At 31.5% G+C, this 26,689-nt stretch overlaps 2 protein-coding genes and 3 non-coding genes across 5 annotated transcripts in view; 3 read left to right on the forward strand and 2 right to left on the reverse strand.

Moving 5' to 3' along the window:
* Positions 1–8,199: 8,199 nt before the first annotated feature.
* Positions 8,200–13,152, forward strand: LOC145750082 (uncharacterized). Its single transcript, XM_082566057.1, has 3 exons — positions 8,200–9,613; positions 9,794–12,483; positions 13,033–13,152. Exons 1-3 carry the CDS (start codon positions 8,200–8,202, stop codon positions 13,150–13,152), a joined length of 4,224 nt encoding a protein of 1,407 aa, XP_082422183.1.
* Positions 13,153–14,427: 1,275 nt separating this feature from the next.
* On the forward strand, positions 14,428–14,591 carry LOC145740801 (U1 spliceosomal RNA). The gene has a single exon (XR_014280911.1). It is a non-coding gene; the product is annotated as a U1 spliceosomal RNA (small nuclear RNA).
* A 2,530-nt stretch (positions 14,592–17,121) lies between these two features.
* On the forward strand, positions 17,122–17,285 carry LOC145740809 (U1 spliceosomal RNA). The gene has a single exon (XR_014280919.1). It is a non-coding gene; the product is annotated as a U1 spliceosomal RNA (small nuclear RNA).
* Positions 17,286–21,947: 4,662 nt separating this feature from the next.
* Positions 21,948–26,689, reverse strand: part of LOC145750175 (uncharacterized) — a 47,120-nt gene continuing 42,378 nt past the window's right edge. The window contains exons 69-80 of the mRNA XM_082566175.1: positions 26,422–26,551; positions 26,018–26,265; positions 25,249–25,423; positions 24,929–25,185; positions 24,536–24,766; positions 23,943–24,141; positions 23,242–23,458; positions 23,030–23,109; positions 22,693–22,926; positions 22,414–22,473; positions 21,999–22,135; positions 21,948–21,953 (exon numbers count right to left, since the gene is read on the reverse strand). Of these exons, the coding sequence (XP_082422301.1) occupies positions 21,948–21,953; positions 21,999–22,135; positions 22,414–22,473; positions 22,693–22,926; positions 23,030–23,109; positions 23,242–23,458; positions 23,943–24,141; positions 24,536–24,766; positions 24,929–25,185; positions 25,249–25,423; positions 26,018–26,265; positions 26,422–26,551 (1,974 nt within the window). The remainder of the gene's footprint in view (positions 21,954–21,998; positions 22,136–22,413; positions 22,474–22,692; positions 22,927–23,029; positions 23,110–23,241; positions 23,459–23,942; positions 24,142–24,535; positions 24,767–24,928; positions 25,186–25,248; positions 25,424–26,017; positions 26,266–26,421; positions 26,552–26,689) is intronic.
* Positions 25,645–25,808, reverse strand: LOC145740810 (U1 spliceosomal RNA). The gene has a single exon (XR_014280920.1). It is a non-coding gene; the product is annotated as a U1 spliceosomal RNA (small nuclear RNA).

Here is a 26,689-nt window from a genome sequence, read left to right on the forward strand (position 1 = left end):
ATAACCCGATTAACTTTGTAACAGTTTGTGGTTAAATGTGTCGGATTAAATAAACTAATAATGAACATAATAGAGACACAAAAAACTCTCTTAAAGTCACACTAAAAATGCTAAAGTATAATTTATTCGCTAAAAAATAATTATTAAAGCATGTAAAACTATTAAACCTAAATTTGTAGACCATATTCAGTTAAAATCAGCTTATCTAAATCATATAATAAAACTCATTAAAAACTTATTAACCCTTGCTTAAATTCAAATATAATAAGAGTTTTAAAAATTTGAGAAACCCCCTAATATGTATATTACAATTAAGAATTTAGATAAGCATTACAAACACAAGATAAGCATTACAAACACATGATAAGCATTTTAAACAAGAAATTAGCATTTTAAACAAAAATTAGATAAACACTCCAAACAAGATGGTCTTAATACCATGATTACTTATTTTTCGTTCTTTGTCGCCGGCCAAGCTTCAAGTATATAGTACTAATGCGTTTAAAAAAAATACGTCAGGCAGATTTATTGCTGTCCATCAAATATGCAAATACACCGTAGCATTGATGCTATTAATTGTTGAGATGTTATATTGTAAAAGTATCAGAAAATTATAGCTCATGTATTAACAGCTTTGCAACATGCAAATTAAGTTTAAATAATACTATTTTATTGCCAGATTGTTTTCTTTTTTAATACTACTAACACACATTGGAGATTGCAAATTTTAAAAATTAGTAAACTTACTTTTGTTTCCACTCAGTTCTTTGTCACCAAGAAAGTTACAACATGGCGAGTCCAAGTAAATGTTTTGATGGGGCAGGTTTCGCATTCCTTTTGGTTTCTATAATTCAACTGGTATTTAATTTATGTGCACTGCTCCGTCCTCACTTTATCATAGGAAACTTTCCAGCGTAAGTTCCTTATTTAATTTGTTTAAAAATTAACCAGCTCCGACAATAACATATTTTATAAGTTAAAAAGGGTAAGTTTAAATTATAAACAAACTTTTTAAAACATATATATTTATTTTACCTCGTTATTTGGTAAAGTTAATATTATACTATGTTAGAAATATTTGTTTCTGAAATTTACAAAAATACCCACATAAAGTGTTTTAAGACATAACTTTCCCTAATATTTCCTATTTAAATAACATTAAAAAAAGTGATATCCCCTTTGCTACAACAGTACCGAACATAAATAATAACTAGATGTAAAGTTAATAAAATAGATAAAAATAGAATTAAAGTTAATAAAATAAGATTGTCATTTGTTATATAAGATTTTGCTGGCCTTTTGGAAATTTTTTGATATAATATGACTATCCGCGCAGCCTAATTATTTAATTTATTAAATATAATTGATAAAGCAAAATCGAGCCACGGCGAAAGCTAAAGTTTTAAAATTTTCTAGATATGTAGTAAACAACTTTGCAAATCCACACCCATCATATAATATGTATATAAACTCAACCATACGACCTAGAGATTTAGTAAATGCAAAAATTGGAATTTTTGTTACTCATATAAACGAGAAGTCGGAGATGGATAATAGAGAAAATATGTTGTCACCACGTTGTTAATTTTTTATTAAAACATATGCGATCTTAAAAAACAATTAATATTACCAAATATTTTTTCTCTTTTTTGATAAATTTAAAAACAAATATTATAAAATAACTAACAAAACATATTTCAATTTAAACAATTAAAGTCGTAATTTTTTAATATATTTAGTTTTGTGGATTATTAAATAATTTAAAAATGAAAACCTGTATAACTGATTAGTTAATTTGTTTACAGGTCTAAAAGTAGTTCTTGGTTTTCTGATACTGTCAACCATTGAGTCAGTAATAATGGCATGGCGTAGTTTAAACCTTGCTTTTCCAAATTTATTTTCATTCTGTTGTGAAAATTGTTGTTGTTGTAAAAAAATATGCTGCAAGGTTTTATACGAAAAGGCTAAAAAGTTTAAGAAATTGGCGAAAAACAGTTTCTCAGCAGGTGAAGTTTTGTAAATTGAAAAATTTTTTAAAAGTAAAATAAGGGTAATTTTTTTGTTTTGTTGTTATTTTAAACTATAGGTGTCGATGATATTGTTGCAACTGCCCTTTTTGCTTTTGCGGCCAAAGATAAATTCGAATTTTCTGATTTCGGGCAAAGTTTTAACCTCGCCCTGTCTGCTATATTCTTTGGTATAGTTCAAGGCGTCCTTTCGGAATACTACGCACACTATATTTTAGAAGGAAGTAAAATAAGTAACGAAACCCAAACTAATAGCGTTAAAGATGTAAGAAAACGTGGAAGCGATAAAAAATCTGAAGTACAGAATCCTGGAAGCCATGAATTAAAAGAACTTGATGAAGCCCAAACAAACACGGATTCTTCCTCAGACCAGGAAAATAAAAATTAACTTTAAAAATTAAAACACTAATTTGGCATTTTTTAATGAAAATGAATCAAACAACAAAAAGAATAACTGTTTAATTGGTTTGTAAAAAAAATAAATAAACATATTTTTTGTAAATATTTAAAATTTTGTTACTTTTTTTGCTGTAACTTATTAATTGTGTATTTGTTAAGCTAAAGCCTTTGTATGTAAAGTTGTGACTGCTTTCATTTTTTCCATATTCGTAACATCTTTGTAGCGAATATTCAATTATTAATCCCGTACTTAAGTAATAAATAACCATGTGAAAAAAAAACACAGACATGTTAACAAACACACGAAAGTTGATAAGAGCCGACCAAATATAAATTGATTTCAATTTTTTCCTATATTAGGATAAGATTATGTGTTTTGTCTTTTTAGGCAAAGGTAGGGAAAAGTAACGTGTTTAATTATATATAAATGATGGTCATTTTTACCTAAACACCAGTTTAGGTCAACTATTCTATTAGTAAATATCAACTTTTATTAGTGATAATACATAAATTTTATGTAGATAATAACAATAAATCGATATTACAAAGTACAGGCCACAATACGATCAAGCAAAAGCTACTCAAATAATCAATGTTAAAAAACACGATTTTAAAAGTGGTACAAGAAAAGTTTGATAGTCTCGTTATTTAGACTAACGTTTAGGTGGCGATATAATAAAGGTTCAAATCGTATGTAACCCTCACCCTGGAATGTTTATTGGGACGAGACGATCTCCCTAATTTAAGAAAAAGCCTGGGTACTCCGCTTTAACGGTTTACCGTAAAAAACAATTTAGCTAACTCTGTTATCTATACTTTTATTATTAAAAACGAGTAAGCTTATGGTTTAATACTAAACAACGTACAACATTACATATATAAAAACACGTTAAAATACATTAAAAACACTATTACATATTCACTTTACAATACGTAAACACCGATACGCTACCCAGCCAGAACTCCGAGAACTCTCATTCTGCAAAGCAACGCAAAATATTCGAAGGCCTAATTAGGTTCAGGGCAACAAATCGTAGTAGAAAAGGCGATAACACTACAATAAAAATACACTTAGGGCAAAAGACCACAATATAGGGCATTTAGAACCTACGTGCTTATTCAGACATAAAACGTTTACGTTACGAAAGTTCTAATAAATATGACAAAATTGGTTTCATAGTTGATATAGACCGTGGTAAAAGAAATCTAATTATAAACCAATTATTTATCTAAAAAAAAATTTATTTAAGCATGTCAACTTTAGTTTAAACAAGCTACATTACAGAGTTTAAATGGTATTTCTTATATAACGAACTTGCAAATTAAAAGTTGCCCTTTTAGTAACCTAGTTTTTTGTTAGAAATATATAAAGGATTGTTACAATGTTTGTGCCCCAGCATGTTTTAAAATAATTGCAAAAGACAAGGCCAGCTTCACAAACTGTTAAAGTTTAATCTAAATAACGATATTAAACAAATTTTAACAATTTAAGTTTAAGGCGAGGGCCAACAATCTACAACTTTTGTCAAAAGTTTTTTTTTTTTTTTTTTTTTTTTTTTTTTGGTTTTTCGCGTATTGATAAAAGTAAATAATAGATACGATATACAATTAATATTACAACAATGCGACGGGAAAAAATGACAAAATCAATTTAATGATTTAAAACATGCCAAAAGTATTAATGTTTTGCAACAACTATTAATATTTATGATTAACCCTTGTTTCATTTAAAGTAAATAGTTTTTAAAATCTTATTTAATTAATTCAAAATTAATCTAGCTATACTTACAAAAAAAATTTGAGCAACAAATTAAACAATTTGTTTTCTTTGACAACAATATTTCAATTTTCTTAAGATAAGCTTTACAAACAAGCGAAATTTTCTTAATACATTGATTAATTTTTTTGTCCTTGTCTTGTCACCGACGAAGGCACACCTTAAGGTATAAGTGATTCGTGCTTAAACAATATGTTATAAATGCGATTTTAAAGAAACTTTTTTTAAGGACTTACTGTCGTCTGAATAGTATGCCAATATACGCGGTAGCTTTAAGACTATCATTTGCAGTGAACTTTAGAAGAGCTACAGAAAGTTATTGCTTAAATACATACAGCTTTGCAACTTGCAAATAAGTTTTAAACGAGATAATTTTTTTGTTCGATTTTTTTGCTTTATTCTAGATCTCATTAAACTAATTAAAATTACAAAATTTTTTAATCAGCCTACTACTGTTGTTTACTTATAATTGTCTACCAGCAATACTAGTTTGGAAACCAAAACATGGCGTGTACATGTGAAAGTTTTAAGGGTTACGTATACATTATTTTCATTATTGCTTCTTGTTGTCAATTAGCATGTAATTTGTTAGCATTGGGCCTTCCCCACTTTATCATGGGAAACTTTCCAGCGTAAGTTATTGGTTTAAATTGTTTAGAAATTAAACAGTTCCGACAATGATTTTATTAGTTATTTAATGTGAACATAGGCTAAGTAATATTAAAAGATAATACATTCCTTCATAACCTTTATTAGGTAATGTCAATATTATTACTACCATGTTAAAAATAAATATACTAAATATACATAAACAAACCAACATAAAGTTTTACAAGAACTAATTGTCCCTAACATTAAATTAATACTTATTATATTAAAATAACTTCAAAAAGAGAAGTAAGACCTAATTTGTTTCCACAAAACCAAACTTCAATAAAAATCGAAGTTGTTAAAATAAGTCTGTGTAAAATAAGAAATACTAAATTTGGCAAAATAAAGCCACGGTAAAAGCTAAAGTTAAGCTTTAAATTTTCTAGACATGTAGTAAACAACTTTGCAAATCCACACCCATCATATAATATGTATAGAAACTCAACCATACGACCTAGAGATTTAGTGAACGCAAAAATTGGAATATTTTTTACTAAGGTAAACGATGAGACGGAGATGGATCACAGAGAAGGTATGTTGCTTCAACTGTTATTTATTGTTTTGTTTGCCTTTATGAAAACTTATCATACGATTATTATAAAGTCTATAAAAATTGTTTCATAAAGATAAAATTGAATTTTTTATTGCAACATTTGTTTGTTGAATTATTTAGTTGACTTTATATGGTTCACAGGCCTAAAAGTGATTCTTGGTTTTCTGATACTGTCAAGTATTGACTCAGCAATAATGGTGTAGCGTAGTTTAAACCTTCTTCCATGTTTATCCTCATTCAGTTGTACACCTGATTCAGGATGTTGTAAAAAATCTTGTTGTTGTGAATGTTGTGAAATATGCGGCAGGTTTTTACACGAAACAGCTAAAAAATTTAACAAACTGGCGAAAAACGGGTTCTCAGCAGGTAAAGTTTTTTGAATTAAAAAACTTTTTTAAAAGTGAACAAAATGAAACGTAATTAAATTGTTCTTGTTGTTATTTTAAACTATAGGTGTCGATAACATTGTTGCAACTGCTCTTTTTGCATTTGCGACCAAAGATAATTTCAAATATAGTGATTTTGGGCCAAATTTTAAACTTGCCATAGTAGCTATGGTCCTTGGTATTTCCCAAGGCGTTTTGGCGGAATGCTTCGCACATTTGGAAGAAAATAAAAGCGTGGAAGAAATACAAACACCTGATACAGGACAAACAAACACGAATTGTTCACCAAAGCCGGAAAACAATGTTGCAGCCCAAATCTAATAAAGTTACTAAGAAGATATAATATGAAACACGTAGCTGACATTTTATAATGTAAATTCAATCTAGCAACAAAAAGAATAACTGTATTGGCTTGTAAGAAAATGAATAAACTTGGTATTTGTAATTATTCAAAATTTCGTTACATTCTTTGCTGTAACATATTAATTGTGTATTTATTTAGCTAACGTCTTAGTAATTCAGCGCGTGGGTTTCTGTATTTTTTTCGATGGTAATATCTTCATAGCAAATATTTAATTAATAACCGTATAGCACTTAAAATGATTGATAACCCCGTAGAGAGTAAACACAGACATTTAAAACTAAACACACGAAAGTTCATACAGGAGCCCAAATATAAAACGTTTTAAATTTGTTTTTTCCATATCACGATAAGGTTAAACGTTTTGTTTTTTGGGCAATTGTGAAAACAGTAACGTGTTTGATTCTACGATTAACGCATTTTTATGCTTAAAATATGCACGAACATTTGGATTTCTGGTTTAAAAATTATTAAATATTATAATTGTGCAGCAATATATTTGTATCATGTTGATTAATTTTACAGTTATTAACAGTTTGTGATTACTATTATACAATTAACATTTTAGTTTTTACGCTTCACAAAACAATGTTAAGCGGCGGTGGTTAAATTTTTCTATATTTTCTTGGGTGATAAGTTTTTGATATTTTAATTGGGTGAGGTTTGGTACGTGTTCAAGCTATCCGTAAACCCTAGGCTCGAGCGTCAGGTGCGTCAAACACTTACCGCTAGTCGTCTGGCGTCGCGCAAAATATACACTAGTAGGCGCGCCAACCGCTCAATGGTGCAGCGGACTACATATTTTGCTGGCGCAGTCCGGTAGTGTGGTAAAGCGGTCATGGCAGCGGACTACGGGCCGAAAGGTTTCTGGTTCGAGCCGCCCCAATATTACACTATTCGCCTTTAAGTACGGCGTTTAGAAAAGCTTAAAACACGTCATAACAGCACACCCTTCCCCAATAAAAATATAAAACCTACAACCTTAAGGTAATATATAAAAAAAATTTTTTTTCTGGCGCAGTCCGGTAGTGTGGTTAAGCGGTCATGGCAGCGGACTACGAGCCGAATGGTTTCTGGTTCGATCCGCACCATTGCCACATTGTTCGCTTTTGAGCCCGGCGTTTATACGGATAGCTCAAACACGTCACAATATCACACTTCTACCCAATAAAAAAATATAAAAACCCATAAAAAATAATATGGAAAAATATATCTATATATATATATGGATTTCTAAATTTTGTGCGCTCCATCACGGAATAACTACAATTAATTGTGGCTCGAGTTTTTGCCTATAGCTGGAATATATGTTCTTCTGTGGAATAGGCTTATTACTTTTTTAATGTTTTAAGGGTTAGCCGTAATAAGCAAAACTATATTTTAATTTGCCGCTACGTTTCTTTCTATTATCTTAAAGAGAACAAGAGAAATGTAAAAAACGATCGTGTGCGCTATTCTCCGATCGCATGCGCTAAAGAGAATGTAATTTTTCTCTTTAAAATTTCGCACCGTTTCTTTTTAATATCACGGCAAAGAAGAAAAAATCGCCTGCAAATAAATGCAAAAAAAGGAAAATTAAAAATGTGAAATTTTTGACTTAAAAAACATGTGGAATGTGCTCTTAACAGGTGCAAATTAACGATTTTAAAAGGCGCTTTTATTCCATTATGCTAAGTATAGACTGAGTGAACAGTTAAATGAACAAATAGGACAGTTGTTGAACAATTTTATAATTACTTGCATAAAGAATATTTATTGTACAAAAATTGATATTAGGTTTTTTGTTTACACTTATTTATTAATCAGGTTTCGTATGAAGTATTTAAATTAAAATGTTTAAAATAAATTTGACTTACTATAATTTATTGGATTTATATTAAAAAAAGTTACCAACATCGTTTTAAGACTTTGCGCTAATAAATTTTATAAACTTTTTTACGCATAGCCTAAAGCTTTTAAATCGGATTTTTACATAACAAAAAAAAGTTTTACATCGCCCTTAAATGTTATATTAAATATTTTTTTTAGTTTTTTGAGTAAATAAAATGCCTTACACTAATAAAAAAAATAGTAAAAGGAGAAAAACCAGTGCGTTAGTTAACACTAAAAGTTTTTCGGTGTCCACGAAGTGCGCTCTGTATTCGACAGAAGTATTTTCCGCCAATCAGAAAGTTATACTGCAAAATGTTGGTGTTTTAAATGTTGAATGTATATTTTGCAAAGCACGGCTTTGGCATCATGAATCTAAGAACTTTTGCTGTTCAGGGGGTAAAATTGGACTACAACCATTCCCTATGTTACCACAAGTGTTTGCTAATCTGTGGGAAGCAGATACATTAAATGCACGAGTTTTTCGTGGTTATTCCCGACAGCTTAATAACGCGCTTGCATTAATTTCACAAAAAGTGAAATTTCCTCCGAATCCGTTAGGTCACCATAACTGGAATCCAAGCGTCGTTATACAAGGGAAATTGTACAATTTTATAGGTCCTCTTCAAGGTGATTTTAATTCACCCAAATTTGCACAATTGTATATTCACGATCCTGACCATGATTTTGAAGAAGCGTCGCTGCGACTTGCAAATATACCTCTTCCGTCTTCTACTACAAAAAACCAGCGCCAGATTCTTTTAGAATTATTAAAAATATTACAAAGTGAGCTTCGCAAATGTAATCCGTATATATCCGATTTTATTCAAGCATGTGAAATTCCAGGTTCCGATGTTATTGGAGCGAAATTTGTGATATGTGAAAGTGCCCGACCACAAGGCGAGCATGTTCGACGTTATAATAAAAGTTTTAGGGAAGTATCTGTATTTGTTGATGATGAACCAGGAAGACGAGACTTACTTCTTCATCTTAGAGAAGGCGGATTACAAACCATACAAGACACACACAGGTCTGCAAACCCGCTTCATTTTATTCTTCTTTTTCCACAAGGAACAGACGGATGGCATTTGGAAATTAAACAGGTAAACCCAACAACCAAAACTGCTACAAAAAAGAGAGTCGTTGCAAGAGAATTTTATTGTTATCATCTTCAACAGCGTTTACGACAGTCGCCTTCTCTTTTTCAAGCCAAACGTCTTTTTCAAGAATATTGCTGTGTTGCGTTTGCAACTGCTGAAAATCAATGCCTATTTTACATTCGCAATAATCAAAAAAAAATTCGTGCGGAATTATATTCAAATCTTTGTGATGCCGTACATTCACACGATGTTCAAAAAGAAAGTACGCTAGGAGTGGGTAGGCCTTTTATTTTACCACCTTCATTTTCTGGTGGTCCCCGCGACATGCATCGCAGGTTTCAAGATGCAATGGCAATAGTTCGTAAATTCCATAAACCAGACTTTTTTATTACTTTTACATGTAATCCTAAATGGAAGGAAATTACAGACTCACTATTTCCTGGCCAATCTCCCGCTGACCGGCCTGATATTGTAACGAGGGTGTTCAATGGTAAATTAATTGCATTTATGGAAGAAGTAAAAAATAAAAATCTTTTTGGAAAAATTACTGCTTATATATATACTATCGAATTTCAAAAAAGGTGTCTTCCACATAGCCACATTTTGCTCATACTCGATGAACAAGATAGATTAAGAACATGTGACGATGTCGATAATGTAATTTCTGCAGAACTTCCTCCAGATCCCAATTCTTTTCCTAATGAATCATGTGAACAAAAACAAGCTGAACGTTTGCAAAATATAGTTTTGCAAAATATGATTCATGGCCCATGTGGCTTTATTAGAAGCAATTTGCCGTGTATGAGAAATGGCGCATGTAGTAAAGGATTTCCAAAACCGTTTATACAACGTTCAGTTTGGAATGAAAATACAATCTATCCTTCGTATATGCGACGGTCTCCCGAAGAATTTGGACGACAGGTTGAATACAAAGGGCAAATCATTAACAATAGCTGGGTGGTCCCTTTTAATCCATACTGCACTTTGCGTTATGAAGCCCATATAAACGTTGAATCTTGCTCTTCTTCCCTTGCTGTTAAGTATCTTTTTAAATACATCCATAAAGGATCTGATAGAGCCATGGTAAAAATAACACAAGAAAACTTGGCACAAACAAAAAACGAAATCGACGAATATCAAGACATGCGGTCAATTGGGTCGAGCGAGGCATGTTGGCGACTTTTTTCTTTTCACATGAGTAAGCGTTTTCCTGCTGTACAAGCGCTTCGAGTTCATTTACCAAACCAGCAACTAATATATTTTGAAGAGGGCAATGAAAACGAAACTGTTGAAAAAGGGCCAAAACCTACAGAATTAGACATGTTTTTTGAATACAACAAAAACAATTCTAATACTTCTATTACATACTGCGATTTCCCAGAATATTTTACTTATACCAAAAATGTTTGGACAAAAAGAAAAAATCGTTCTTCAACCATAGGCAGAATATATACTATTCACCCACTAGCAGGAGATGTATTTTACCTAAGAATTTTATTGCATCATAGCCATTGCAAGGGTAAATCATCATTTGATGCTTTGAAAATAGTTAACTTTTATAAATGTGATACTTTTCAAGATGTATGTAGAAAGCTTGGTATTTTACAGGATGACAATGAGTGGGAAAACTTACTTACTGAAGCAGAACAAACAAATATGTGTCCGCAAATAAGAGAACTTTTTGTTACGATTTTGTTGTTTTGTAACCCTGCAAACCCTGCAGAACTTTTTAATAAACATTATTTATACTGGATAGACGACTTTCAGAATGGATCAGATCAAATTACTGAAATTTTTTTAAAAGTTTTGGTCTTGCATGATCTTGAAAAAAGACTTAACAATTATGGAAAGAATTTATATGACTTTGAACTACCAATTATTACTCCGGATGAGCGAGCAAAGGCACACATTTTTAATAACACTATTACAGATTTGCAACTTCCGTTAATTATTCAACAGGAGTTAAGTTACGACTGGGATACACTTATTCAAATTGCGAATCCCTGTTTAAATAGCTCACAATCTCTCACTCAAGAACAAAGCGAAATTGTTAGCAAAGTATTACAGTCGCTAAAGAAAAACGAGCCTCTCGCTATTTTTGTTGACGCTAGGGGAGGTACAGGAAAAACATATATGCTTAATGCTTTGTTGACAACAGTTCGCAGCTCTAACAGAAAGGACAAAGTTATAGCATTAGCTGTCGCTTCTAGCGGCATCGCTGCTACGTTGCTTATTGGTGGCCGGACATTTCATTCCAGATTTAAAGCTCCTCTAAATTGTGATCAAAATTCAACATTTTGCATTTCAAAACAAAGTTCAACAGCTAAACTAATAAACATGACAAAGGTTATTATATGGGATGAGGCACCAATGGCAAATAAAAGTTTGCTAGAGGCACTTGATCGCACGTTGCAAGATATAATGGACAATAATTTGCTATTTGGTGGGAAAATTGTAATATTAGCTGGGGACTTTAGACAAATTCTCCCTGTAGTCAAACATGGATCACATGCCCAAATAATTAACGCCTCATTTAAAAAATCAAAATTATGGCCAAGTATCAGCGTACACCATTTATCAAAAAACATGAGAGTGTTACTTAATAGTAGTAGCACTGCTTTACTTAAATTTGACGACTGGCTATTAAAACTAGGTAATGGCAAAATAAATTACTTCAAAGACACAGATTATATAGAATTACCCCCTGAGCTTTGCTTTTTAATTGATGATAGTACGAAAACAACAATAAGAAATTCAATGCTTCAACTGATCAAATGGATTTACCCAAATTTTTTAGAATATTGCCATGATCTTAATTGGATGGCAGAAAGATCAATTTTGGCTTCCAAAAACAGTGTAGTAGATGAAATAAACTCCGTCGTGTCAAATCTATTTCCTGGCAATATGTTTGTTTGTACAAGTGCAGACAGTACTGAAGAAGTAAATGATTGTACAAGATTTCCAACAGAATATCTTAATTCTTTAAATATAAGTGGACTACCACCACACCAACTACATTTAAAAATAGGTATGCCGGTTATTTTGTTACGAAATCTTAATCCCAAAGACGGTCTATGCAATGGAACAAAACTAATCGTACAGGGAGTTCAAAAAACTTATTTATTAATAGCCAAAATTGCTTCAGGGGAAAATGCTGGTAGAGAGGTTTTTATACCTAGAGTAACATTGCAACCATCAGATCACGATTTTCCTTTCCAATGGAAACGCCGTCAATTCCCAATAAGGGTTGCTTTTGCAATGACTATTAACAAAAGTCAGGGTCAAACATTAAAAAAAGTTGGTATCTGGTTAGAGGAACCAGTTTTTACGCATGGGCAGTTATATGTTGCTGCCTCAAGGGTAGGCAACCCAAATAAAATAAAATTTTCTATTAAAAGCAAATCTGGGTTTCCCCCAACAGCAACACGAAACATTGTATATCAAGAAATTTTGTAGATTAATGAATTTTTAAACAATTTTGCTGAAAATATTTAAATAAATAAACCTTGGACTGTTTGACTTAATTGGGCTGTTTGATTTGACACGAATTATTGTAAAAATTTGTTATTTATTTTTTGCAAATAATAATAATAATATTTTTTTCTTCCTTTTTTTAGTAAGTAATCAATTACCAGATAATTTACATTTAAAATATTGTTGAATATGGAAGAAATGCTTCAAAGAATTAATCAAACAAAGAATAAGTTAGAACTGGATATAAACAGAGCCATGGTCGCGTTTTTAACAAATAAAAACGAAACAGGCGTACATATTTCAAACGAAATTTTGCATACCGTTATGGAAGAATTTGGAACAATTAAAAGATTTATAGCATCTCAGCATAATCAAAATCAAGCCATGATTACTAAATTAAATAAAGAATTAAACAATTTAAATGAAAATAAAAAGAAAATGGAAATAGATATTAAAGACAAAGATGAAAACTTGCTAGTACTTTCTCAAGAATTAGCAAATTCAATGTCGGAAGAACTTTTAGGGGATCTAACCCCAGAAATTTCGGATGCCTGATTGTAATACTTTTATTTATAATAAGTGGTGCCATTTAAATTATTTTTCTTTATAAAAAATTGCCCCTTTTGTTTCGTTTTAACTGTATCTCATTTAAATTGTGATCGGTTTTAACCGTGCTTTTTTAAAACAAAATCTTTTTTTAGTACTTTCGGGTTTAAATAGTTCCTTAAATAAAGATAGCAAAAACCGCATTTTTTAAATATTTAAATTCATTTATTGCAGACTTTTAACAGGTAAAGGCGATAAGTGACGACGTGTGAGTTAAATATATAAGTAAGGGCAAATTCAAATGTAAATAAGGGCAAATGTAAAACAAATTTAAATGTAAATAAGGGTAAATTGTACTTTAAATGTGCGATAAACGTTCGATAAGTGACGGCGTGTGCGTTAAATGTAAATAAGGGCAAATTCATTTTTAATCAAATTTTATAATAAAAATATTATTAGTAAATAAGGGGAACCGATAAGAACAATTTTTCAAAAAGAATATTTTATATAGGCCATGGTAAAATTGGACTGGTCTTAATAGATAACTGTACAACATAAGTGCCACACGAAGTGTGGCGGGTCCACTAGTATATATATATATATATATAAACAAAACAAACTACAAAATACAATTGTTAACGATATTTAGAAGTTATTTGAGCAAATATTTAGCAAATTCATGCTTAGCAAAATTATAAAAAGTATTTTTTAAATTTATGTAGGACAAACTTTGAAAACTTACCGAGACAACTTTTTACAATTGTTCGCCACACAAAAAATGCCTGCCTCTTCTTGTCGCCATTATTCCAATAATCGAATTATATATAGGTTAAAATTGTTTCTCCTACGATTGTTAAATAATTTATTAATCTGATGATGCCTTTTCCATATTCCTGTTATACATACTGAACATAATAGTAAAACCCAAAAAAGGCATGTTGCTATGCGTAATACTAATTTTTTTAAGCCTTGACTGTACGAACGTTTTAATATTATGTAAAATTGGAACATTAACATCACTAATAAAGTAGGCTAACATGTGCAAAGAACAAAAATGTTGGTAGTTAAAGCACAAATGACTGCGGCAAAAATTAATAAAATAATTTTGCTTTTGCTGTTTATGCCAGGGGAAAGACTATAGAGACGAGTAACTGTAAAACAACGCGGCGCGTGTTACAAAAGGAGAGAACAATAGAAGAAATACATTCTCTCGCAAATAGTGCGCGCACCACAAATGGAAGTATAGGCGACTCAATAGCGTTCTAAAATTGCGATGAGTAAGGCATACTTACCTGACGAGGGTCTTCACTGCGATCAGGCAGGCAGTGGGCCCAGGGCGAGGCTCAGTCATTGCACTTCGACTGAGCTGACCTCTGCGATTACCCCAAATGTGGGTAACTCGGTCGTATAATTTCTGATAGTGGGGTCTGCGTTCGCGCTAACCCTTTTCTTTACTCTAATGATTGTTTAATTGTGGTTACCGTTTTTTTATTTAAAGTATTGTTTGCTTTTTTTTTAAAAATATATAGAACATTTAAATCATTGAGCATGGTATGTAAAACCTAAATATCAATGCTTCCATTTAGAAATAAAAATTGGGCTGACCGGGCGCCAAGCTGTTAAAATATAAGTTATAATCAGAACAAAAAATACTAATTATGCAAATCACAACCCTCTCTCTGTTTTAAAAATAAATTTCAAATTTCTAAAGTTATCTAAAGTCCAAAACTTTGCATATTAATTCTTTGTAAATGTCAGTTGTTTCTGTATCTAAGCAACGTGTTATTTAGACTCCCTAGTAAAAGTCGTTTTATATTAAAATCGTCATGTCTTTCTTTAAACCTTTTTTAAAGAAATGTGTTGTTGCAGCCATCATAAATCAAATCACTTGGTTATGTTCAAATAAAATTGGTTTGCAAACATTGTAGGTCTTTCTTGATTGAGTGCAAATAACGTTGAACCACCCAACACCGCCCTTTCTAGTAATTCATGTGTTTTCTGATAAAACAAACACTCTTTAATTGCATTTTAATGAAACAGCACTTTACTTTGCAAAGATTTTTGTAGTCTAACTAGTGTGTCACGAAAACTAAAAGCGTCCGGACAACAGATGTGCTATTGTCAAAATACTACAAAGAAGTAGCACTATGGCCTACCCAATCGTAGTCAATCGCTTAAAATAACTATGTTTTTTTGCGATTTTTTTTGTTAAGATTTGAAAAAAGGTTAGAAATTTAAAGTAGACTAATTGTGATATTTTTATTTTTGGTATTATTTATTGGTATGTCCTGTAAGGGTTTTTATGCTTTTTTTCTAGCTCAACTTGATTCTGTATATATACTAATTTTAAAATATCCAACAAATTCCTTTTGAGACAAATAAACAAAGCAGAATATGGGGTTGCATATTTCTTGTTATCTGTGTATAGTTCACTTGGTGTTTAACATTTACGCATCATGTGCACCCTATTTTATTACTGGCAACATTACAGCGTATAATATTTTTTAGAATTATATATTTTTTGACAGGCAAAATATAATTACCAATAAATACTGAGCGAGGCAGCGTTAATTTATTTTTTTCAAATTCGTTAGAGAAATGGTGAACGAATTTTCAAACCCACATCCATCTAATAATATATATTTAAACTCAACCATACGACCGGGAGATTACGGAGATGCCTCAATCAGAATATTTTTTACCATCGTGAATGAAAAAAAGATAAAAGACAACAAAGAAGGTTTGTCGCTACTTTGTTCGTTAAGTAGACGTATAAAAATTGTTACAGTAAAACATAACCTAAAAATAATTTTGTTTACAGGACTTAAGGTGATTTTGAGTTTTCTAATTCTGTCGGGAGTGCATTCATTATTAACCTTGGTCTATAGTTTTAACATTGCCTTCCCTGACCTCTGCCCCTGTAGTCGCATTGCTGGTGACTGCCTAAGATGCCTTAAGTTTGACGAACTTTGACGTTTCTGATTATGGAGCATGCTTTTATTTGGCAGTTGTATCTATTTCCGTAAGTTGTTTGCAAATCTGCCTATTATCCTGTTATGCATCGACATCTGTAGATCCTAAAACAAATAGAAGATCGTCTCAAACCGAAGACCAGGAAGTCAAAAGAGCCAACTTAAATATTAGACCGACACGAAGCAGTTCAAACGAAGGCAAACCAGAAGAACCATCGCCCGACAACCAAAGTCCACCAACCAACCGTACGGAACATGCAACAACCACTGCGTAGGTGTCAGCAGTGTAAACTCAGATCATTCAATGATTAAACTTATTTTACAACGTGTTTTTATCGCGCATTTCACAGCTAATAATATTTTAAAAGGCGGAAACCACAAGTTTACAAACTCGCTTATTTAATTAGCAGCATTTGTTCGATTTTTGATATACTCTAATAAATACATTTTTATTATGTAATATGTTATTATAATTTTATTATCGCGATTAATAAAACTATACTGAATTCTCATTATACTTTGAAAAACAGCTGACTATGTTCTAATTTATTACTTTTAAAACACTAGTTTACAAAATATACTTTGATTACATAACCTTTTATATTCAATTATTTAATTTTACACTTTTACTAATACAGATGTTTTAATCTCTTATATGTTTTTTTGTTTTGTTTAGGCTAGGCTTTACGTTTTCTTTATATTTATCTGCCTTAAATAAATAATTAAATACATAAATAATCTGATACCGGTAAGTTAAAGGCTGGCATGTAAAAAAAACGCTGGGACTTAAACACAAAAACTGCGACAAAAATCAAGAAATTATTTCTGACTTAGTGCATTAAGCCGAAGAAAAGGTTTACAGAAATTCGAATGTCTGTAAACTACGCGGCGCGAGTTTAAAAAAAAGAGATCAATAACGGAAACACATTCTCTCGCATATAGTGCGCGCACCACAAATGGAAGTATAGGCTACTCATAAGCGTTCTAAAATTGCGATGATTAAGGCATACTTACCTGACGAGGGTCTTCACTGCGATCAGGCAGGCAGTGGGCCCAGGGCGAGGCTCAGTCATTGCACTTCGACTGAGCTGACCTCTGCGATTACCCCAAATGTGGGTAACTCGGTCGTATAATTTCTGATAGTGGGGTCTGCGTTCGCGCTAACCCTTTTCTTTACTTTAATGATTGTTTAGTTAAAATCATTGTTTGTAGTGTTACCGTTTTTGATTTAAAGTGTTGTTAGCGAATTGACGTCATTTTAGTAGATTATGGCGTTACAATGGTACAAACACTGCATCACCATACACTTTTGTAATTTAATTTGTATTTATTGTTTACAAAACTAATTTAAGCATAACGTTAGAATTGATTAAAGAACAAACAGACTGTTTAAACTTAGCTAGTAAACGCATACGCCATTTTGTTTGAGTAGGTAGGCTAAGCAATATTTTTTAAATAGAAATCAACCCCGAAGGCTTTTAATAAACTAAAAGTGTGACATTTAAATAGCTTTTTTGCCATATAAAAAAAAAAGTTTAATAAATCGTATCAGTTTAATAAATCGTAGGCGGCGGTAACTTAAACTGTCTGACTGCCGATTGCTTGGCTATTCGAATGAAAACGTAAAATCGCCTTGTTTGACTCTAAAATATATTAACAGTCAATTACATAACGCTTTTTGGCCTATTTATGACAATCCTTAAAAAATTTGATAATTAATCACGTAAGTATTTGTAAACCTAAACAATTTTTTTAAATGTCGTTTACTTTGATTGTGACGTATCATCTACCAGAGTGACGACAGAATCTGTTTTTTTGTGTAACTAATGTTTAGACCGGAGGTTTTTAATCTATGGGCTATGACCCAGTAGTGGGCCATGACGATGTTTTTAGTGGGCCACAGAGCTTGGCATGAAAGCAATATTATAAATCATGTCATTATAAACACATAAGACAATAAGGCCCTTTTCCTAAAAACGGAAACAGTAACCGAATCGGGCTACTTCTCCCGATCGGGCGACATTTTGTAACCAGAAGCGGCAACATGCGCTCTTTTGTTGCTTTAACGGAAAAATTAATCAATAAAAATAGAAAAAGAATGTCTAAAATGTGGAAGAAACAACAAAGTCACCAAGTTGATCTTTTGTGACATTTTGTAACCTTAAGTTTAGCTAGAAGTTAGGAGAATGCGTTTCTTGTTTAATTGCTTATATTTGCCCTTTTTTCTCTAGCGATTGCGCCACGCGATCTCGTTTTTTCTCTGGGCCAAAATTTTGTTGGCTATGAGCAAAAAAAGGTTAAAAACCCCTGGTTTAGACTAAGATTGTAGACTAACTACACGGCAAAAATTAATAAAATTTAATATATAATCTTATAACAACAATAACCTATATATTAATTTGAAATCAAGTCGTAAGACTAAGAGCCATTCCGTTAAAGTTTCTTATATTAAAACTTGTTTTCAGAAAATAATTGAACTTGTTATGTAAAACCTAAATTGCCATCCTCCCATTTAGAAATAAAAATTTGTTTAATTCAATAAACTTTCAACAATTATAATGCAAAAAACAATTTATTTTTTTTAAATACGTTAATACCGCGTTTTCGCATATACTTCAAATTTGCATATTGTGCTAAAGGGAAAAGGCGACTGACAGAGCGCCAAACTGTCGAATAGTAAATTACGATCAGTAAACAAATGACAAAGTACACAAATCACAAACTCTTTTCTTTTTTTTTAGTGAATTTTAAGTGTAATACTGTTTAATATTTAAAAAAATAATTTTTTATTTAAAAAAAAATGATTTTTTTTTGTTTTTTGGCAAAACTGCTTAACACATAAAAGCTTGAGTTTAATTAAAATTACAATAACATTGCATAACTAAAAACAGTTAAGCAAAAAAAAAACATATATTAACCAAAGGTTAATTTCAATGATTGATTAATAATGCTTTAACAATTCGATGCCTATCCTTTTTTTTCAAGTTAAACACTTTGCAATTGCATGTTTATTATTTGTAAACGCAATTTGTTTCTGCATCTAAGCAACGTGTTATTTAGACTTCTAGAGAGGGTGACTTATATATATATTACTTGTTTGTAACTAAAAGTAATGCCAAATTTAAACAAAACTTTATTTAAAAAGTAAAGAGGTGTTTTTGCGCAATCATAAATCAAAGTGCTCGATTATATTTGAAAAGAAAAACAGTTTGCAAACATAAAAGACCTTAAAAATCTTGATTTAGTGCAAATGTCGACGTTAAACCAGTAACGCCCTTCCTGAAGGTTTTTGTTTTATGTTAAAACAAACACTTTTTATTGCAATTTTAATAAAAGTAGCTCTTAACCTTGCAAACATTTTTTTTATAGCGCGTATATTTTTTTATAGCGCTTATAAAACTTATAGCATCAAGTCGATAATATGCGAAGTAAAAATACTAGAAAGATGTAGCGCTTTCAGCCTACCTTATCACTTTACAGGTCTACGATTTTTTTGTGATTTTTTTATTAAGATTTTAAAAAAGGTTAAAAAATTGAAAGCACACTGTTAATTGCGATATTATAATTTTTAATACAATTTGCTAGTATACGTTTTTGCAAAAAGGCGACATTTTTGCTTTATAGCTAAATTTTGTATTTATATATTTACTATTTGTATTTATATAGTTTTAAGATACCCAGAGTTTTAAACAAACTAAATGCCTTCTAGTAACAAAAAATGAGGTTGCCTGTTCCTTCTTCTTTGTTTAGTTCAATTGAGCTTCAACCTTTATGCATTGGGTGCACCTAACTTTATCGTTGGCAACTTTACAGCGTAAGATATATATACTTTTTGAATAATTGTTTTTAAAAAGCAAAATATTTTTACCAATATTAAGTGAGGCAACGTTACGTTTCTTTTTTTTAATTTTTTAGAAAAATGGTGAACGAATTTTCGAACCCGCACCCATCCAATAATACATATTCTGATTTAAACGTACAACCGGAAGATTACGTGGATGCTTCCATCGGAATATTTTATACCCGCGTAAATGGAAAAATAATAATGGACAACAGAGAAGGTTTGCTTATACTATGTTCGTTAGCTAGATGTTTAATAAAATTTTTATAGTAAAATATGACTTAAGGTTTATTTGGTTTACAGGGCTTAAAGTAATTTTGGGACTTCTAATTTTGTCCGGAGTGCATTCGTTATTTACCTTGGTCTATAGTGTTAACATTGCTTTACCTGAACTCTCCTGTTGTGGCAGTGTCGATGGTTGTTCAAAATGCATAAAGCAGATCAAAAAAACGCAAAAATGGACTCAAGAACACATAAAAAAGAGTTTTACGACAAGTAAAAAAGTTTTAAGACATTTCGAAATAAAACTACTACTTAACTTTAATTCAATTTTTCATTATAATAGGCATCGACGACACCCTTGTCACTTCCCTTTTTGCGTTTACGGCCGACGACAACTTTGACATTTCTGATTATGGATCATGCTTTTATTTGGCTGTTGCATCTATTTTCGTAAGTTTGTTACAAATTGGTCTGTTATCATATTATGCAAAGACACAAGATAATCGTAATCAACCCGAAGACCCGGACAACAATGCAGTCAACTCGGAAAATAGGCAACAACCTCTTTTAAAGCTAACTTTATTAAAAAAACGTCAGAAACCATAATTTAGATCAAATTTATAAATTTTATAGTTATCGATACATAGCACTTACTTAATTGTCAGAATTTGTTTAATATTTAACTCGGTTATTGTAAATATGTTTTTTACAAAAAAAGTGATAAATTTTTTTTAATTTATTGGATCTTCTATATAGCTTACAATTCTCGCTAAGTTTTTTGTTTTTTCCAAATATTTACAATATGCAATAATATAACCTACTTTATAAGGGCTATTTTATTATATAAAATATTATGTAATTAATTTTTTGTTATCGCAATAACTAATACAATTAATTGTTCTCGCATCTATCTCTTTTTTTTTAAAGTTTGCAACTTCAAGTGGCTAAATTTGGCTAAATTTATCTAAATGGACCTTTTACTAGTTACTGAACTGAACAAACTTTAGTGTTGTTTTTAATATTAATAACACTACACTAAGATCTCAATATATAAAAAAGTTGATTATTTAAAATCTGCATGTGCTATCCTTCTAATCCATTACAATTAAATTCTAGTTCACAAAAGATACTTCAATAACATAACACTTCTACATATTTAATTAACTTTAAACCTATTTAACGATTGGCAAATATTTTTTACGAACAACAAGACAATATTAGAGATATTACTTAACATTCTGTCATGCTTTACAAAGTATAACTTTAATAGAGTCGAATAAGTTTACGTCTACGCGCATGCTTCCGCAGAAAACCATTTACACAATTCTGTTTTAACTTTAACGTTGTAGAATGGGTTAACATCGTTTTACATAACAGTTACGACATTTAACGTTATTATTTATTGATTCGGCGTAGTACAACTGTTGCTGATGTAAGCGCTTGTTTTCCTGCCTATCTGAAGACCAGTCGACCGTCCCGGCAAACTGTCAACTTTGTATTTTTGACGTCGCCGCATTATTTCTAAAACAAAGTCCGCACTTTAAGATTTTCGTCGGCGACGTAAAAACACAAAAGCATATTTTTTCTAATATTTTTTTAAATAGAGTTACTGAAATAAAATATAAAATCTTACTGTTTTGTATTCCGTCGTTTCTTTGCGGAATGTTGGACATCTTAATAAAAAATTAAAAGGTTTACTGAACTTTACAAAATGTTTTCTCTAATTTAAATTGGGTACTTCAAACTTGCCTAGATAATTTTATAATTATTTAAGACTGAAGTTAAAAATAAAAAAATAAAATTTAGATCTATAAATTTACTTCTCCAATAACTTCGTCTCTTAACTCTTCCAGGGTTAGGTATTTGCTGTATTTATTTTCAAGGTCGAACATGTAGGTGTCAAATTGTTTTTGTATCTTAGCAACATGCTGGCCTGACTCACCAGGATCAAAGTCATCTATACAGTAAACAAAATAAAATTTTACTTAAAATAATTCTTTTTTGTAATATTAAGTTATTTTTTAGTTAAAGATGACTATTTAAAATATTTATAAAAAACAATTTAATGATGCTTTATATAACGAACTATTTTATTTTTGAAGTGATTTTATGGTATCTATTAAATTACACTCCAAATTTCTTTTTGACATATATAATTTTTATTTAACATATAAAGTTAAATTTATAGATGTTTCTTTTTACTAAAAGTTTTTATGAATTAGTTTTTTAACCTACATGGTAAAGGTGGAAGGGGTACTTCTGCAGCTGACAAGGGTGCTGGTCTCACTTTTTTGTCTGTTAAGTATAAATATATTTTTAAACCATTATATACTAAGTAAACATATGTAGATAGATGTATCATGTTGCTATATTATTAGTAATACTTTGACCAACATTTCGATTTTTTGTTAGCAATCAACAAAAATGTATATATATATATAAATATATATATATATATATTTATAAAAAATGTATAATACGTGTAAAACAACAAAAATCACATAATAATAAAACCTTTGTTTTGATTCGAAATTCCTGCCCACTTGGTAAATCGCTTAACCATGAAATCCAAAATTTCATAATCGTTGTTTTGCAAATTCACGTAATTCAAGGTCAAGCCGTATGATTCGTTGATAATTGCAATCAGTACGTTGATGATTATAAAAGCAGCGGTGAAGCAATATACAAAGTAAAACACGGGCCCAAAAACATGATACAAATCCCGCAGTCGATGGTAAATTGGTCGCCCTAAAAACGTTGTTATTTTATTAAATTTTAACTAGTAAAGAGACAACATTATTTTATAAAGGTCATTCAAGTCCTTTATAGCAAACTTTTAAATTAAAATTACCCATAACGGTTGCTAGCATAGTTTCCATAGACTGCAAAATGTTCTTAAAATCCTCCATGAAAGGCGAGAATACAATGTAACTAGAAACAAAATTTATTAATTATTAATAGATGTACATCACATTTACATTACAATTTTGATTTACAGCTTTAAGTGATACTGGGGCTCATAGTATAAAAATAGACTAAATGATTAAACTGTTTAACACGTACCCAATATGAATAAATGCAACGAAAAACACTGCAGCCATGACAAAAAATCCCGGCCACTGTTTTGCGCTGTTCTTTAAAACTGACGTCAGCATCCCAATTTTTCTGTTGAATCGAAGTAATTTTAGAAATCGGATGATTCCAAAAAATGCAGAAACTGCGAGAATGCTACCAGCTATCATGTCGATGGTCATTACTTGCTGGAAATTGACAAACTTTCCTATTAAAAGTGTAGGAATGTGGGTATCACAATTTTTTTTAATATCATTATCTTCGATGTGGGAAGGTTTTACGACCCAACCATAGAATAACATCAGTTACCCTAACCCAGTATCAAGGTGCCTTTGGCAGTTTAAAATATTATGGATTATAATTGCCCAATAATTAAGCTGTTGATTAAGTGTTGGCCTATCATGAGTTTATATCGTTTTAGCGCCTTACTTAAGGGCGCTACAGCATAAAAGCAGTGGTAATCGAACCGAGAACCTCATGTAGTAAAACTAAGAGTTCTGACCACTATACAATGCTGTCGAAAAAATGGTTTATGTTAATTGCAAAACGTTATTTCTACCCCAAACTATTAAGACCTTTTAGCATTACCAAAAATCGATTAGTTACATTTACATCTTTACTTTAAATATTTAAACTTCAATATACTTTTTCTATTGTTCTTACAAAACTACAAAAGCAGTAATAGCACTTACGTTTATTTTCGTGAAATGCGTTGATTGTAATTGAAGTCAAAACCATCTGAAAACCATAAAGTCCTGCAAACGTCCAATCCATAAACATGATCATCATTTCAAACACATTCCATGGATCTCGTGGAAAATTTCGACGCTGAACAAACATCTTGCGAATCAACTTGTATGTGAAATAAAGAAGATGCAGAACAAAGATCACCTAAAATTCAATTATATATTTAATTTTAAAGTCTGTTTAAATTTATAACAAAATATATATCTCTATCCTCAATTTAAGAAGGTCGATTTCACGACCTAAACATGAAGTACCAGTTACCTGAACCCACTTTCGAGTTGCATTTGGCAGGCTAGTATATTATAGATTATAGTTGCCTGATAATTATCATTTGCTAATTAAGTGTGGTCTAAGCAGGAGTCCATACAATTTAAGTGCCTTACTTAAGGGCACAACAGCATAAAAGTAGTGGGGATCGAAACCACGACCTAACGTAGTGAACCCAAGTGTTCTGACTACTACACTACGTTTCCGGTGCAAACTACTTTTTAACATAGACATAGAGACACAGAAAAATCCACTTGTTATTCTTTTTTACCTGTGCGGTTACCATCAGCGTTCCATATGCTCCAATATATTGATATAAACGAAATGTCAAGATCGAGGTAAACGTCTCTGTTGCGCCCACTGGCGGGAACTCGGAAAGTAGTTGAACCCCAGTAAATAAATTCACGCTCGGGTTGTATAAGGTAAATTCGGCGAACACGGCTCTAGTTTGCTCGTCGATCCATGCGTCCTTAAACAATTGGTCTACAACCATTTGACCTGTCTGTTTTGTAAATAAGAAATTTGTAATTTATACCTTGTAAAAAAATATTCTGGTTCGCATGGCTTAAAGCCATTGATTTAAAAAAATTCCTATCGACGTAAAATATACATAATTAAAAAATAGGTTGCTTTTAATAATACACAAACATAAATTAAAACTTACTTCCAAATTAACCCCAAGTTCGGCCGAATAACCCCCGCCAGGGTATATAGCAAGTTCCCCGATAAAGGGGACTCCTTTAAGTTCCATCCACGTTTGATGTGACCATGCAACGACAAGGGGGTCATCCATTTCATCCAATGTAACTGTATAGTTTTCTTCCCGGCGCCAACCCGGGGCAAAGTCTAAAGTTTCTTCTTTAAGAAATTCGAAATGTCCGCGGCATTTTCGGCGCGGGTTTCCACCAAGTGGGCATTTGTCTAGATTCAATTTTTTTTCGGTCAATAAAAACATTACCTACTATTTGACATATTAAAACTTACCATTATCGACTCGAACTTGTCTTAAGCGTGCCGGACCAACTCTATACGATTGCTCATCGCTTAAAAAGTTTCTGTCTCGCCAATTTTTCTTATCGCCATTATACCAATGATCCGAATACAAGTTGGGTAAAAGTGTTACATTTACAAATCTCCAAAAATATTCCACTGACGATACCTGCCAAAGATATTTATTGAGGATTTTTTTTCGATAACAGTTCAGCGCAAATTATAAAAAAATGTAAAAATTTTGAGTGAAAATGCTTAGTGTTGCACAATGCTTCACTAGTTTACGCCAATATGTTAAATAAAATACCTACATTAAGAAATTAAACGTCTTAAATTTACTGATCGTAGAACATACTGCATTATAATAACACTAATCGTTTAAAATAAAATAAAGGGTTAGCGCGAACGCAGACCCCACTATCAGCAATTATACGACCGAGTTACCCACATTTGGGGTAATCGCAGAGGTCAGCTCAGTCGAAGTGCAATGACTCAGCCTCACCCTGGGCCCACTGCCTGCCTGATCGCAGTGAAGACCCTCGTCAGGTAAGTATGCCTCGCTAATCGCGTTTCGCCGGTCCCTTTAAAAATTGTATCATGGTATTTGTGGTGCTCGCGCAATTTACAAGTAAATTTTTTTTAAGTGAATAGTGATGATAGAAGATGTCACTAAACATGCAACCATTGTTTTAAAAAAATGCTTTATTGGTTGACTGATAGTATTTTAAAAACGTGTTAGCTAAAAAAATAAAATACAATTTACCGATTTAAGACCGTACTTCGATTCCACGAACGTCACTTTCATTTGTTGTGTGATTCGCTGTCCTTTTTGATCTCTATTTCCGTGACAAATAAACAGAAGAACAAATATGTAAAGCAGGTAACTTAGAAGCTCCCACACGATCTCTGACATCTTTTTCTCTTTCTGACGTAGCTTACGGGCCCGACGTAACTTCCGCTTGCTTGGAGGCTTAGGCGGAGAAATTTCTTCGCCTTGTTGAAGCTCAGATTCTAAAACAATAAATTATAAGATCAATATAATTTTTTATTCTGCCCTTAACACTTCTACAACTAATATTAGTTTGCTGTGTCGTACGCTATAATATACATCGGTTTCAAAATATAAATTGCAAAAATAAATATTATGTAAATATATTTAATTCTAACCTATATTTTCTGCGCACAAATTCACGAATTGCCGGTCAGCCTCCTTGACCTCTCTAGCGTCGACAGTGTTTAAAGCTTGATGGTCGGGCTTTTTTATGACGGCTGCTACGAACATTGCTAAAGCAATAACCTAGTAAGATACAAATTTAAGTCAATTTCAAATGTAATGTTTTACCTGGTTTCTAAATACTTCTTTACTGGCAAAATTAAAAAAATATCTAATCAAATTTGGAGTTAGCATATCACATGTCGCAGAAATAAGTTGTTA

Source organism: Corella eumyota, chromosome 1 (genome assembly GCF_963082875.1).
Source record: "Corella eumyota chromosome 1, kaCorEumy4.1, whole genome shotgun sequence".
NCBI lineage: Eukaryota > Metazoa > Chordata > Ascidiacea > Phlebobranchia > Corellidae > Corella > Corella eumyota.